The sequence below is a fragment of the Talpa occidentalis genome, unplaced genomic scaffold (genome assembly GCF_014898055.3).
Source record: "Talpa occidentalis isolate TD23 unplaced genomic scaffold, MPIMG_talOcc4v2.1 talOcc4.9, whole genome shotgun sequence".
Taxonomy (NCBI): domain Eukaryota; kingdom Metazoa; phylum Chordata; class Mammalia; order Eulipotyphla; family Talpidae; genus Talpa; species Talpa occidentalis.
Window position 1 is genome coordinate 76689822 of NW_023605305.1, and position 15357 is coordinate 76705178.

Sequence of the window (15357 nt, forward strand, 5' to 3'; positions counted from 1 at the left end):
ATGTATAAGAACTGGGTATAGGCCAGAGGTGTGGGAAGTAAGAGGGTTTTCCAGAGACAGAGTGAGGAGCAGAACAGGTAGATTTACTGAAATATACTGCTAAGGGGAGCAGCGGGCAGGATAGGAGAGAACTGCTGCACCATATGTGGGGTAGCTCCCTGGCTGGGGATTGAACTCAGGCCTTAGAGGTGATAGAAATGAGACTAAACCCCTAGACCACCAGGAAACCCCACTACTTAATTTTTTTAAAAATATATTTTGTTAAATTCCACATTATTGTTCTTATTTTTTTAAAGATTTATTTATGCATACAAGAGCTGGGGTGAGAGGGGGTGCGGGGGGTGAGAGGGGGTGCGGGGGGTGAGAGGACCCACCAGAGACAGAATGGGGAATAGAACAGGCAGACTGACTGAAATACACTGCTGAGGGGAGCAGCGGGTGAGACCAGAGAGGTTTGCTGTGCCATGTGGGTTTCTCCATGGCTGACTGGGGATCGAACTTGTGCTGCAGAGGCTTTGGATTGCTTCCTAGTGTGGTGCTTAACCACTTGCACCACCTGGGAGGCCCTACTTAATTTTCTTTTTTTAAAGATTTATTTATTTATGTATACAAGAACTGGGGTACAGGTCAGAGGTGCGGGGGGTGAGAGGATTAACCAGAGACAGAGTGGGGAACAGAACAGGCAGACTAACTAAAATGCATAGCTGAGGGGAGCAGTGGGCAAGCAGGAGAGGTCTGCTGTACCGTGTGGGTAGCTCCCTGGCTGGCCTGGGATTAAACTTGTGTTGCAGCAGCTGCGGATAGTATCACACTGCTGTGCTCAACCCTTTGCACCACCAGGGAGGCCCACCCTGCTGCTTAATTCTTAATAGACTGACTCCAACACACTTCCAGATGTAGCTTTCCCTTCCTGATATATTTGACAGTAGACTCAGAAGTAAACATGGGAATGGGTATAGACTTGAATAACAGCATGCTGTTTCTCCTATAGTCGAACTGTCTTCACAGAGGTAGATAAATGGCCAGAACATGTCAGGACTGAGGTGATGTGGAGAACCTAAGACCCCTTATAGAGACAGAACCATAGTGTGGTGGCATGTTGAATTTTGCTCGTAGTTGTTTTTGATTGGTCACAATTAAATGGTAAAAAATTTATATATTCCAGTGGCATTTTGTCAGCCACTGTCAGTATGTAAGGGCTCTTTCAAAATTCTTTAAAAACCTTCCCCTCAACTCTCTTGTTATCAAGCATACAAAAAATTGAAAGATTTTATAATATACATTCCATGTATTTACAAATGTAACGTTGTCATACTTATTGTACCCCTCTGTATTAATTTACCACTTTTTTTCCTTGTGCTATTTGAAAATAAGTTATGGAACATGACATTTCACTCCAGAGTCCTTCCATATGAACTTTTTTAAAAAAGATTTATTTGTTTATTTTTAAACATTTAAGCATACAAGAGCTGGTACAGGCCAGAGGAATGGGGGATGAGAGGATTCACCAGAGACAGAGTGGAGTACAAAACAGGCAGACTGACTGAAATACACTGTTGAGGGGAGCAGCAGGTGAGACAGGAGAGGTCTGCTGCACCATGTGGGTTGCTCCCTGGCTGGCCAGGGATCGAACTCGTGCTGCAGAGGTTGCAGATTGCTTTACAGTGCTGTGCTTAACCTCTTGTGCCATCAGGGAGGCCCCCATATGAACTTTTTATGGCTAGCTTTTTGGAGTCAGACATAGGGTGTGTTTATGTCATTAATTTTTGAAAAGTACAGATCAAAAAGCTACTATATAATATCTTAGGTTTGTATACTTTCACATTTTACAAATAGTTTTCGCATACATTCTGTGGGAACACAAGCTGTGATATAAAGTAGACAAGATATTATTTTCTCCATTTATATGTAATATAGTCTTGCTAAGTGCTAATGATAGACGTGCTAATGATAGAAATAGCACGGTTTTCTCCTATCAAACGCTGACAAATATTTGAAAATTATGCCATCAGGGATAATCAATACTCCTAGATTATTGCAACTGTATTTTAGGTAGATGGTTCTTTGTGTAAAGAGGAAGTAAAAGTGGTGCCTCCTTGGTGGAGCGCAGCGCTGTGAGGCTGTCTGCGGCCTTTGTGGCGTGAGTTTGATCCCTGGCCGGCTGGGAAGCAACCCACATGGCACAGCAGACCTCTTTTGTCTCGCCTGCTGCTCCCATAAGCAGTGTATTTCTGTACATCTGCCTGTTCTGTTCCCTGCTCTCTCTGGTGAATCTTCTCACCCCCCATGACTCTGGCCTGTACCCTACTTCTTAAAAAAAAGAGGAAGTAAAAGTGAAAGTCTCCTTTATTTAAGAGAACTTATTTATATTTTTTTGTTGGTAGGTAATTCCAACATGGAATATTTCACCAATTAAGAAGGCCAATGAAATTAAGGTAAATCTGAAAGCAGTAATTATTTTTTCCAATTTTGAAACCTAAATACTTGCTTTTTATATGCTGACTTTTTTTTGGACCTAATTTCTTGTTTTAAACCCAACTTTTGCCCCTCCCTGTCCCACCTCACTCCATTACCCTTTGGTTTAAATCTCATTTTAGGATTCCCTGTTTTGCTAGTTGTTTTAGTTGCTCATTGTGTTCTTAGGAATTTTTTTGCCCCAGTCTTCTTTCTTATCTTTGTTTTCCAAATACATGTGATTTGTGTTTCCTGTTACTTTATTTCTTTCTATAATTGTACTTGTAGCCTCCTCAGTTTGTGGATATCCATTTGGAAGAAGATGATTCCTCAGATGAAGAGTACCAACCAGATGATGAGGAAGAAGATGAGACTGCTGAAGAGGTCAGTGGTTGTTATGCTTGTGAGTGCTAGTTGATAATATAGAAAAAATTTAGCTCAACAAAGTTGGGTGTACTTTGTTTTCTTACTGATATCATCTGTTCTTTAGAGAGTAATGAGACAGTTCTTTTTCTGCTTACTTCTTTGCATAAATCCAAGAGTGAGTCTTTTTTTATGTTTTTCATATTCCTAAAATTTTCATATTTTGTATTATGAAATATAACACACATAATATACACCTGTGCTTAGAAAATTAAAATGCACAGCTTAAATAATTACAAAGTGAATTCTCATGAAACTTCTTCCTAAGTTAATAAATATAACATTGTTAGGATATCCGTTGTATGTATGCCCTTCCTTATCACAATCACTTCTCTCTTCCTGAAGATAACTATTATCCTGACTTTTTGGTAATTATTCCCTTGCTTTTCTTTATAGTTACATAATGTAAATGTGTACCTCTATATACTAAAGTTCAAATTTTTACAGTTTTTGAACCTTATATAAATGGACTTTTGTGTCTGGCGTTACTTAGATTCAGTTTTGTGCCTTTGAGATTCAGTTATGCCGTTACTTATAGCTGTCATTTATTTTCATTGCTGTATAATATTCTTTTTAAAATGTGTTCTTTGACTTGTTTGTAAATGAATTTTATGCCAATGCCTTAAAATTTTCTCTTACTCTCACTGAGTGATTGGTACTTTGTGGTTCATTTTCTTGAACTACTTCAAACTCAGTGGAATGAGGTAGGAGAAGAAATACAAAAGTATACTGGGTTTGTTTTGTAGAGTTTATTGGAAAGTGATGTTGAAAGCACTGCCTCATCTCCACGTGGGGCAAAGAAATCCAGATTGAGGCAGTCTTCTGAGATGACTGAAACTGATGAAGAGAGTGGCATATTATCAGAGGTAAATCTACATTACACAAAAGAGATAAGTTAAAGATAATTTTATAAGTAGGTTATTTATCCATGGTGACTCTGAGTTGTCAACCTTTGCTAAACACCCTTTGCCAAATTCAAGGTTAGTAATCAAGCAATTATCTTCCTGGAATTTATGTCTGGTTATAGGTTATAACTGTTTAGATTTCTAAGTCACTTAAGTCAGTGGGCAGTTGAAGGAAAACTGAAATTCATTGATAGAGAAATAACTTTTCTGAATTCTCATTAAGTGACCAAAAATGAATAACTAGTGGTGTTTCATTTTTTGGTTCTACCCTTCTAATGTTGTCCTAAAGTGGCCCCATTTTTGATAATGTAAGTAATGTTCTATTGGCTTTGTTGAAAATAGGATGAAATCTAGTTAGATCAATGTATCCGTATGAGCCTTTGTTTTTACAGACTTGTATCTAAATGGGAAGAGAAAGATCAGTCCTATGTGAAAGTCCTGCTTCTTTCTTCCCTTTTTTTTTTTTTTTTTTTTTTTTCATTTATTTTTGTGTAGAAGAAGTGGAGTGTAGGCTAGAGTTGGGGGATGGTGAGATGATTCACCAGAGATAGAGTGGGGAACAGAACAGGTAGATTTATTGAAATGCACTGCTAAGGGTTGCAGTGGGCAAGACAGGAGGGATCTGCTGTGCCATGTGTGGGTTAGCTCCCTGGTCAGGGATGGAACTCAGTTTGTAGTAGTGATAGTGCTGAGATTTTTACCCCTAGGTCACCAGGGAGGCCTCTCTTCTTTTCTTCCCCCTTTCTTTCTTCCTTTCATTTTAAAACAGTTATTTCTTTTCATCAGGCTGAGAAAGTCACTACACCTGCCATCAGGCACATCAGTGCTGAGGTAGTGCCCATGGGGCCCCCACCCCCTCCAAAGCCCAAACAGACGAAGGATAGTACTTTCATGGAGAAGTTGCATGCAGTAGATGAGGAGCTGGATTCCAGTCCTGTCTGTATGGATTCTTTCCAGGTAAACATTACAATTCTAAATCACTGAGATAGCCAAATGGAGTAATTCAGTTATTGCTCAGGTTGGGAAGGGAGAGAGGATAGTAAATTCTGATATAAAATATTAAGAGCCATGAAATTGTAGGTCTTTGTTACTCAATTTGATTTGTGCTTTTTTTTTTTGAAAGATTTATTTTTATTTATTTATGCATATAAGAACTAGGGTGTAGGGCCTCCTCGGTGGTGCAGCAGTTGAGCGTTGGGTTGCGAAGCTGCCCGCAGCCTCTGCGGCTCTGGTTTGATCCCTGGATGCTCCCTGGCCACTGGAGGAGGGTCCCACATGGCGCGCAGACCTCTCCTGCCGCCTGCTGCTCCCCTCAGCAGTGTACTTCGGTCCTTCTGCCTGCTCTGCTCCCTGCTCTGGCTCTGGTGAATTCTCTCACCCTCCCGCGCTTCTGACTGTACCCAGTGCTTGTATAAATAAATAAACAAATAAATCTTTTTTTTTTTTTAAAAAGATTTATTTATTAAAAAAAAAAAAAAGAACTAGGGTGTAGGCCAGAGGTGCAGGGGGGTGAGAGGATTCACCAGAGACAGAATGGGGATCAGAACAGGCAGATCTACTGAAATACACTGCTGAGGGGAGCGAGCAGCAGGTGAGATAGGAGAGGTCTGCTGCTCCATGTAGGTTAGCTCCCTACTTGGGGATTGAACTAATGCTGCAGTGGCTGGCAATAGATTAATAGTGCTGAGACTTTAATCCCTGTGCTACCGGGGAGGCCCTGTGCTATATTTCTGTAAGTAAGAATGGTAGGAAGGAATATGTGAGAGAGCATTTTAAAATGTGGGACTCAGGAACAGCCATCATCCTGATTCCCCAAATAGTAATATTTTACCAATTGTTATATCATTCTTTACCTCTTTCTCTGCATGCATATTTTTTCCTAAATCATTTTAGTGTATCATGCCGTCATGATGCTCCTTTACCCCTAAATACTTTAATATTTCTTAAAAATGAAAATTTGGTTATCAAAAGGATACAGTAATTGCATCTAATCAAAGTCCTTATTCAGATTTTACCTGATGTCCCAATAATGTCCTTAGTAAAGAAAGAAAATAATTTTTTTCCTGATCTAGAATCCAGTCCAGGATTACATGTTTTATTTAGTTATCTTGTCAAAAAATTAAAACTAGTAAACTAACCGTAGATCTGAGACACACAACAAGGGAGCAGAAGCGGGGGGGTCAAAAAAGAGGAGGGACAAACACAAGTAAATATGGTGATGGTTCATGGGTGACATGGTGGTGGGAGAACTATGGGGACTACAACAATGTAAGGGAAAAAAAAGAAAAAAAACTGGGGAAAAATATTTAGTTGTTTCTTAGTATGTAATCTGGAACAGTTTATAGTTTTTCTTTTTCTTTCATAACTGTGATGTTTTTAATAATTTGGCTAGTTATTTTATAGAATTGTCCTCAATTTTGATTTTCTGATATTTCTTCATAATGTGGACTTTTGGTACAAGCACCACCACAGCAGTAATGTGGCCACCTCAGAGCATCATATCAAGAGGCATATGATAGCTGTCATATTAATTTCTTTTAAAGTTTGATTTCATTTAAATAAAATGTTCATGGTTGACAAATCTGTAGCAACAGAACATACATTTAAGTTTACCAGGTCCTGGGGTTCCTCATCAATGGGGATTAACTGGTAATGAGTATGGGGCTCACATTTGGGATGACAACAAAGTTCTGGTACAGCATAATAGTAGTAATTGTTGTACTACTTCTTAAGTATTCTAAAACCAGGCTTGTATACTTTGAAAGGGTGAATATTATGGTATGTGAATTGAAAAAAAATTACCATATCTGAAAATCTAAAACTTTTTTTTTTTTAAAGATTTATTCATTTATACAAGCACTGGGGTACAGGCCAGAGGTGAGGGAGGATGAGAGAATTCACCAGAGACGGAGCAGAGAACAGAACAGGCAGAAGGACCAAAAATACTGCTGAGGGTAGCAGCAGGCGAGACAAGAGAGGTCTGCCGCGCCATGTGGGTATCTCCCTGGCTGGCTGGGGATTGAACTGGCACTGCAGAGGCTGCGGACAGCTTCACAGCGCTGTGCTCAACCTGCTGCGCCACCGGGAGGTCCTGAAAATCTAAAACTCTTAAAGAAAACAGAAATCTTTGTGAGTTCAAGATAGGCAGTGATTTCTTAGCTATGGCACTGAAATCACAAGAGACAAAAGTAAAAAGTAAATTAAATGGACTTGATCAAATTTAAAATCTTGAACATGGAAACATTGCCATTAATAAAAAGAAATGGGACAAAAGTATTGTAAATCCAATAAGGAATTTATGTACAAAATGTACACAAGCCTCTTACAATTAAAAAATGGAAGTATCATGATAGATTTTGACCATGTGGTTAAGGTTGTGTGTTTGATTTCCTCACCACAAAATTGTTACTTTGGCATTTTAAATTTAGTGTTTATCTTATGGCAATACACACAGAAGCCAAATATCCCTTTCCCATTAATTTTAGCATTCATTGATTTTCTTGCTTAAGACAGTCATTCCTGTATTATCAAATGGCTTTTTAAACTCCATCATTTAGCCATTTCTTTTTAATGTACAAGATTTCCCCACCAGAGTAGTGGGTCAATAAAAAAAAATCTGTGAACATTCAGAAGAATACTGAGCCATTTAATTTAATCACTCTCTTTTGGGGTGAATAAATAGTAGTATTGGGAAATAATACTGTTTAATATAACCATTTATTCAGCCAATACACAGTGAATGGCTGAAGTTGGGATATAATAGCCTATGGTCTATTGGAAAGAGACCATAAATATATAAATAATTTTAGATAGTGGTAGGTTCTCTGAACTAAATAAAAACAAATAAGTAATGCCTTTCAGTATACTTTGCATCAGATGATCAAAGAAGACTACCTTAAGGAGATGATATTTAATTGAGTAAAGGAGTTAGGCATATGAAACATATGGGAAAAGGTGTTCCATACAGAGGCAAGAGCACTGTCAGAGTCCCTAAGATGGGACGGTGTTACTTGTTCAAGAAACAGAAACTGGCTGAAGCATAGAAAGTGATCATAGGGGATAACAGAGGTGAGGTCAGAGAGCTAGGCAAGGGCTAGGTCATGAAGATCTTGGAAAACCATGATAAAGAGTTTAGAGTTTATTTTAATAATTAGAAATGCATTTTGTGATGTTTTCTGACTGATATTAAAATTTCTCCTTTGGTTAAGATATGCTAGAGCAAGCAAGAAAACAAACATAAAATCTGTTAGGAGTTTGTTACAGTAGTCTAGAGAGAATTTACTAGATTGATCTAAGATTCAGTACAATCCCTGTCCAAATCCCAGTCGCCTTTTATGTAGGAAATAACACATTTATCTTAAAATTCATACAGAAATGCAAGGGACCCAGAATTGACAAATTTATCTTGAAAAAGAACAAAATTGGATGTCTTACACTTGGTGATTTTATTTATTTTTTAAAGATTTATTTATTTATGCATGTAAGAACTGGGGTACAGCCAGAGGTGTGGGAGGTGAGAGGATTCACCAGAGACAGAGTAGGGAATAGAACAGGCAGATTGACTGAAATACACTGCTGAGGGGAGCAGCAGGTGAGTCAGGAGTGGTCTGCTGTACCATGTGGGTAGCTCCCAGGCCAGGGATCGAACTTGTGCTCCAGTGGCTGCGGATAACTTCATAGGTTGCGTCTTAACCTCTTACCACCAGGGAGGCCCCTGGTGATTTTAAATTTACTAGAAAATTACAGTAACACCAAGACTGTCTGGTACTGCCATAAAGACATATAGGTTAGTGAAACAGAATTGAGATCTAGAAATAAACTCTTACATTTATGGTCAATTGTTTTTTTTCCCCAAAGATTTATTTATTTATGCATACAAGAACGGGGGTATAGGCCAGTGGTCTGGGCAATGAGAGGATCCACCAGAGACAGAGTGGGGAGCAGAACAGGCAGAGTGACTGAAATACACTGCTGAGGGGAGTAGTGGGTGAGTCAGGAGAGGTGGTTTGCTCCCAGGCTGGGGATCGAACTCGTGCTGTGGTGGCTGCAGTTAGCTTAATAGATTGCGTCTTAACCCCGTGCGCCACCAGGGAGGCCCTGGTCGATTAATTTTTGACAAATGTGTCAAGACCAATAAATGGGGATAGAATAATTTTTTCAATAAATGATGCTGTGACAACTGAAATCCATACATAAAAGTATGAAGTTGGGCCTCCCCGGTGGCGCAGTGGTTGAGCGCTGGGTTGCGAAGCTGCCTGCAGCCTCTGCGGCGCCGGTTCGATCCCTGCCTGCTCCCCGGCCACCAGAGGAGGGTCCCACATGGCACGCAGACCTCTCCTGCCGCCCACTGCTCCCCTCAGCAGTGTATTCGGTCCTTCTGCCTGCTCTGCTCCCCACTCTGGCTCTGGTGAATTCTCTCACCCTCCCGCGCTTCTGACTGTACCCAGTACATGTATAAACAAACAAACAAACAAACAAACAAATAAATAAATAAAATACATGCCTCTTTAAAATAAATAAATAAATAAAAGTATGAAGTTGGCACACGCTGATACCACCCACAAAAATTAACTTGAAATAGATCATTGACCTAAATGTGAGAGCTAAAACTATAAAACTCTTAAAGGAAAGCCTGGGAGTGAATCTTTACAACCTTTAACTAAATAATGGTTTCTTAGCTATAACACCAAAAGCACAAATGATAGGAAAAAATAGATCTGTTTTGGACCTCATGAAAATTAAAACCTTTTTTGCTTCAAATGAAAGTGGTACAATGGGAGGAAATAACTGAAATTACATATCTGATAAGGGACTTGTGTCCATAATACCTACAACTCACCACTAAAAAGGTAATCCAGTTCAGTAATGGGAAAAAGATACAAATAATAAGTTCTCCAAAGAAGATACACCAATGACCAGTAAGACCATGAAAAGATATTCAATACCATTAGTCAGTAGGAAAATACAGATTAAAACTACACTGAGATACCACATTACATCAAATAGGATGGCTATGGAAAAAAGATGGACAATAACATTGTTGTAACAAGGATGTGGATACATGTGCGAATGCTTATACATTGCTGGTAGGAAATTAAATGGTGTAATCACTTTGGAAAACGGTTAGTTCCACAAAATATTTAAACATAGTTACCGTATCTAATTCTCTACTCCAAGAGAATTAAAAACATGTCCATGTAAAAACTTGTACACAGATGTTCCTAGCAGCCCCAAGAAAACAAGCTAATGTATACCAGCCGATAAATGGAAAAATTCAATGTGGCCTCTCCATATAATGGAAGTAGAAATGATAGAAGTACTGAAAAAATATTACAAAATGGATGAACTATGAAAATGTCATGCTAAGTGAAAGAAGCCAGAGACAAAAGGCCGTGTATTGTCTGATTTCATTTGTATTAAATGTCTGTCTTAAACAAATCCACGTGCACTCAAAGTAGATTACTAATTATCAAGGACTAAAAGCAGGGAGGAATTGGAGTGACTGCTAATGGGAATGGGGTTTCTTTTGGGTGATCAACGTATTTCTGGAGTCAGTGGTGATGGTCACAACTCTGAATAGTAAAAACCACTCAGTTGTATAATTTAAAAGGGTGAATTTTATGGTATTTAAATTATATCTCAAAAAAGCTATTATGAATGATCCTGGAATGTTTTTTCAAAACTGATGTAATTGTCCTTCAAGTTTCTTAGACAAATAAAGAGAATAATAAACCCAGAGTGTTCAGAGAAGAGACTTATAGTTTAAGCTAAGAAGAGACTCTCATAGGGTATGATCATGATTTGGAGATTAGAAGCATTAGTTTTCAGTGACATACTTTTATTTCCTTCTCTGTTGTCTAGCCTATGGATGACAGTCTCATTGCATTCCGAACGCGGTCCAAGATGCCCCTGAAAGATGTTCCCCTGGGGCAACTTGAAGCAGAGCTTCGAGCTCCAGACATCACCCCCGACATGTATGACCCTAACACAGCAGATGACGAGGACTGGAAGATGTGGCTGGGGGGACTCATGAATGATGATGTGGGGAATGAGGGTAAGTGGTTTTGTTCCCATTTATTATCTGCTATCTATTTATTATCTGCTATCATTAGTTAGATACTTTAAAAATGGGGTGTTTTGGTTAATCAAATTGTGTCTTTAACTGTAGGTTTAATTTAAATCAGTAGTTAATTTGCTCCCCCATCTTTTGTTTTTACCTAAAATCTTTGGGAATCTTTTGAATGCCAAGAGTCCTCCCCTGAAGCATAAAAGTGCACATAACTTTAAGTTCGTTATGATGTAAGTGAAAAGAAAAAACCCAATTATGAAATCAGACTTTGGGGAAGGGTAGAAAAACATGTATTGGATTGAGGCGCTGTTAAAACACGCCTTCCCTCTCCACAGCTATAATCCCTACTTTTTTCTCAAACCAATTTTTTGTCAAAGCTAGAACTATGGCCATAATGTTTGCTTCCATGTTTACTTCTTGGTTCCTTCCCACATCAGAAAGGCTCTCTTATAGGCTTCAGTTTGAAAAATAAAAGGGAACTACTCAGATTGGCTTGGTTGGCTCACATGATCACTTTCTTGATGTTGTGTAACAGGGACATTGTTTCACCTCTTAGTCCTGTAGTGATTGGCAGCACCTCAGAGAAAAACGTGGTTGGAGAGACAGTTTTCTAAAAAAGGTGATAGTTACTGGCAGTGGGGAAGTATTTTGATCAGACAAAAAGTGTTCATCATAGGCATATATGGTCCTAAGAATCCCTACTGCAACCCTTATTTGTTTTAGAATATAAGTAAAAGAGGGAGTAGAGCACAGTAGAATATGGTGGAGAACTGTGGGCACTTTGTTGGTGGGAAAAACTATGGTGACCACACCTGAGGGGAGAAACCCTATATTGTGAAAAAATAAACAAGAATGTTTAAATGTAAATGAATAAATAATTTTTAAAAAAGATTTTGTTTATGTATGCATACCAGAGCTGGGGTGTAGGCCAGAGGTGTGGGGGGTGAAGGATTCACCAGAGGCAGAGTGGGGAGCAGAACAGGCAGATCCATGAAATACACTGCTGAGGGGAGCAGCGGGTGAGCCAGGAGAGGTCTGCTGTGCCTGGCCGGGGATCAACCTCCTGCTGTAGTGGCTGTGAATAACTTCATAGGTTGCGTCTTAACCCCTTGTGCCATCAGGGAGGCCCCTAAATTGAATATTCTTATTAGTGGTATTGGAGAAGGCACACACTTAAATAAGAAATGCTATATAACTGAGAAAAAGTCATAGTCTTACATTTTTATATTAACAGAGTCATCTACCGTCTTATATCAACCTTTAGCCAAATTTGTTGCTACTAATTCTGGATCAGATCCTGTCCTATCAAATGTAGTTACAAACAACCTAGGGAGCATGTCTTTATTCTTTTCCCTGTCTTCTAAGAACAACCATAAGATATATGTGTTAAAGGGCCTCCCTGGTGGCGCAAGGGGTTGGGATGAAGCCTTTGAGGCTGCCCGCAGCCACTGCAGTGCAGGTTCAATCCCCGACCAGGGAGCTACCAACATGGTGCAGCAGGCCTCTCTTGTCTTGCCTGCTGCTCCCCTCCGCAGTGTATTTCAGTCAGTCTGCCTGTTCTGTTCCCTGCTCTGTCTCTGGTGAATCCTCTCACTCCCTGCAACTCTGGTCTGTGCCCCAGTTCTTGTATGTACGAATAGATAAATCTTAAAAAAAAAAAAAAAAAGATTTATGTGTTAAAAAGAAAAATGCTTCTCCCTTCCCCCACCCCTTACCCCCTGCTGAGTGTTGTTGAGCCTATAGGTCTGTGGCAAGCCAGGATCTGGTGTCTGCTCTGAAGGCTGGGGTTTGTAAATCTTGTCAAGAAGAAGGCCTGTTTCAAGAGATACTAAGTGATGTTTAGAAGACAAGAGGGCAAAACTGATTACTATGCTCAAAAATGTTTGATACTCGAGGGAAAAAAAATAAGTACAGCACCCCAAAACAAGATAATTGTTCCTGTAAACAACAGATAGATCACTTGTTAGGTTACTTATGTCTGTATAGAAGCAGATGTGAGTTTGTGCAGCTTATGCTTATGAACTCCCAAAGTACGGTATGAGTGTTGGCCTGACAAATTATGCTGCAGCATATGGTACTCTCCTGCTGCTGGCCCACAGGCTTCTAAATATTTTCGTTATGAACAAGATCTGTGAAGGTCAAGTAGAAGTGACTGGAGATGAATACAATGTTAAAAGCATTGATTGTCAGCCAGATGCCTTCACTTGCTGTTTGGATGCTGGACTTGCCAGAACACTACTGGAATAAAGTTTTGGGGGCTCTGAAGGGAGCTGTAGGTGGAGGCTTGTCTGGTCCTCACAGTATCATACGATTCCCTGGTTATGACTCAGAAAGCAAGGAATTCAGTGCAGCGGTACATCAGAAGCACATAATGGGCCAGAATGTTGCAGATTACTTAATAGAAGAAGATGAAGATGCTTATAAGAAACAATTTTTTTGATAAATGAAGAACAACATAACTCCAGACATGATGTGGGAGATGTGTAAGAAAGCTCATGCAGCTTTATTAGAGAATCCAGTCTACGAGAAAAAGCCTAAGAAAGAAGTTAAGAAGAGGTGGAACCGTCCCAAAATCTCTTACTCAGAAGAAAGATCAGGTAGCCAGAAGGAAACAGGCTTCCTCAGAGCTCAGGAGTGGGCTGTTGAGAACTAATAAACCAAACCATTTTTTATGGAGGTTTTTTAGTAAAGACAATATAGTAATAAACTTATTGACCAAAAATAAAGAAAATGCTGTAAGATAGTAAGCAAGGAATAGTTTGGATGGAAATAGACTAAATGTTTGGAGGGTCAGGAATAAGTCAGGATAAGTGAATAATCAAAAATAAGTCCCTGGATGTACTTTTTGAGACTATTAATTATATCGTACATCATTTTGCAAATGTTTATTGAAGTAATATACTTCTGAAGAGGTGTGAACCTATACTCTTAAATCATATTCAGAGTTGTAAGCCGGGGGCCTCCCTGGTGGCAGAGGAGTTAAAGACAGCACTATCAGGCTGTCACCAGGCACTGCAGCACGAGTTCAATCCCTGGCCGGCCAGGGAGCTGATCCACATTGCACAGCAGACCTCTCCTGTCTTGCCGGCTTCTCCCTTCAGCAGTGTATTTTAGTACATCTGCCTGTTCTGCTTCCCACTCTCTCTGGTGAATCCTCTCACCGCCCCCGCCCCCACACCTCTGGCTTACACCCCTTTATTTATTTTATGCATAAATAAATCTTAAAATAAAAAAAGTTGTAAGCCATTGTTATTTCAGTAAAAACAATACAATTAAAAATGTTTATGGAGGGCCTCCCTGGCGTCGCAGGCGGTTGAGCGCAGCGCTGTGCTGTCCGCAGCCTCTGCAGTGCCGGTTCGATCCCCGCCGGCCTCGGAACAACCCACATAGCGAGCAGACCTCTCCTGTCTCGCCCGCTGCTCCCCTCAGAAGTGCATTTCATCAGTCTGCCTGTTCTGTTCCCCGCTCTTTCTCTGGTGAATCCTCTCACCCTCTGGCGCATCTGTACTGTACCCCGGCTCTTGCATAAATAAAATAAATCTTTAAAAAAAAATGTTTATGGAATACTTTCCTCTTACGAGGAAGTTGTTCTGGAATCTATGAGAAATGAAGGAGCATAGTCATTTTTTCAGGGGAAAAAAACATGTATGAATGAATAATGTCTGGCTCTTTGTTAGATGTGCAATATATTTCAGATGAATAAAGTTGTGGAATAAACTCACACCATTAAAGTGGCATCAATTCCGTTATAAGGTTTTAGAAGACAGTTGGAATTTCTATTTGGGATGATCAGAAACAGGTACATGAAAGAGATGATAATTGAAAGGGACCTTTGAAAGCTATTGTTAATAGTGGCAGTGAGAGAGAGCAGGCAGATGAGCAGAAATGAGGTTACATGGGCCTCCCCGGTGGCGCAGTGGTTGAGCGCTGGGTTGCGAAGCTGCCTGCAGCCTCTGCAGCCGGTTTGATCCCCGGCTGCTCTCCGGCCACCGGAGGAGGGTCCCACATGGCGCGCAGACCTCTCCTGCCGCCCGCTGCTCCCCTCAGCAGTGTACTTTGTTCCTTCTGCCTGCTCTGCTCCCTGCTCTGGCTCTGGTGAATTCTCTCACCCTCCCACGCTTCTGACTGTACCCAGTGCATGTATAAACCAAACAAACAAACAAATAATAAATAAATAAATAAATAAGACATGCCTCTAGAAAATAAAAAAAAAAAAAAAAAAAAAAAAAGAAATGAGGTTACATAATGAATGTTGTGCCTTCTGTAGGATAGATCTTCCCTAAGAGTTTTCTTCTTTCCCTCTCCCCCCATATTATAAGAGTAATACAGGCTGGGTGTAAAGCAGTCAACCATTGTACAAATATAACTATTCAGGTCTCTTCTCTGTCGCGATTATATTTTTGTGCCCCCAAGGGATGGAAGGTGGAGTTTTCAAATATAAAGTTACCCTTTATTTTTTCACATTAATGTAGCAATAGGAAGAATTTTAGTCCTATAAATTTAGGG

General features: G+C 39.9%; 1 protein-coding gene and 1 pseudogene across 3 annotated transcripts in view; both read left to right on the forward strand.

Annotated features, from left to right (window-relative positions):
* Nucleotides 1-15357, forward strand: part of GON4L (gon-4 like) — a 79913-nt gene that overhangs the window by 16643 nt on the left and 47913 nt on the right. For all 3 annotated transcript variants that reach the window (XM_054691806.1, XM_037501202.2, XM_037501203.2), the window contains 5 exons: nt 2385-2435; nt 2743-2838; nt 3624-3743; nt 4569-4739; nt 10644-10836. In XM_054691806.1, coding sequence (XP_054547781.1) covers nt 2385-2435; nt 2743-2838; nt 3624-3743; nt 4569-4739; nt 10644-10836 — 631 coding nt within the window. The remainder of the gene's footprint in view (nt 1-2384; nt 2436-2742; nt 2839-3623; nt 3744-4568; nt 4740-10643; nt 10837-15357) is intronic.
* LOC119235833 (60S ribosomal protein L5-like) lies at nt 11077-13781 on the forward strand (annotated as a pseudogene).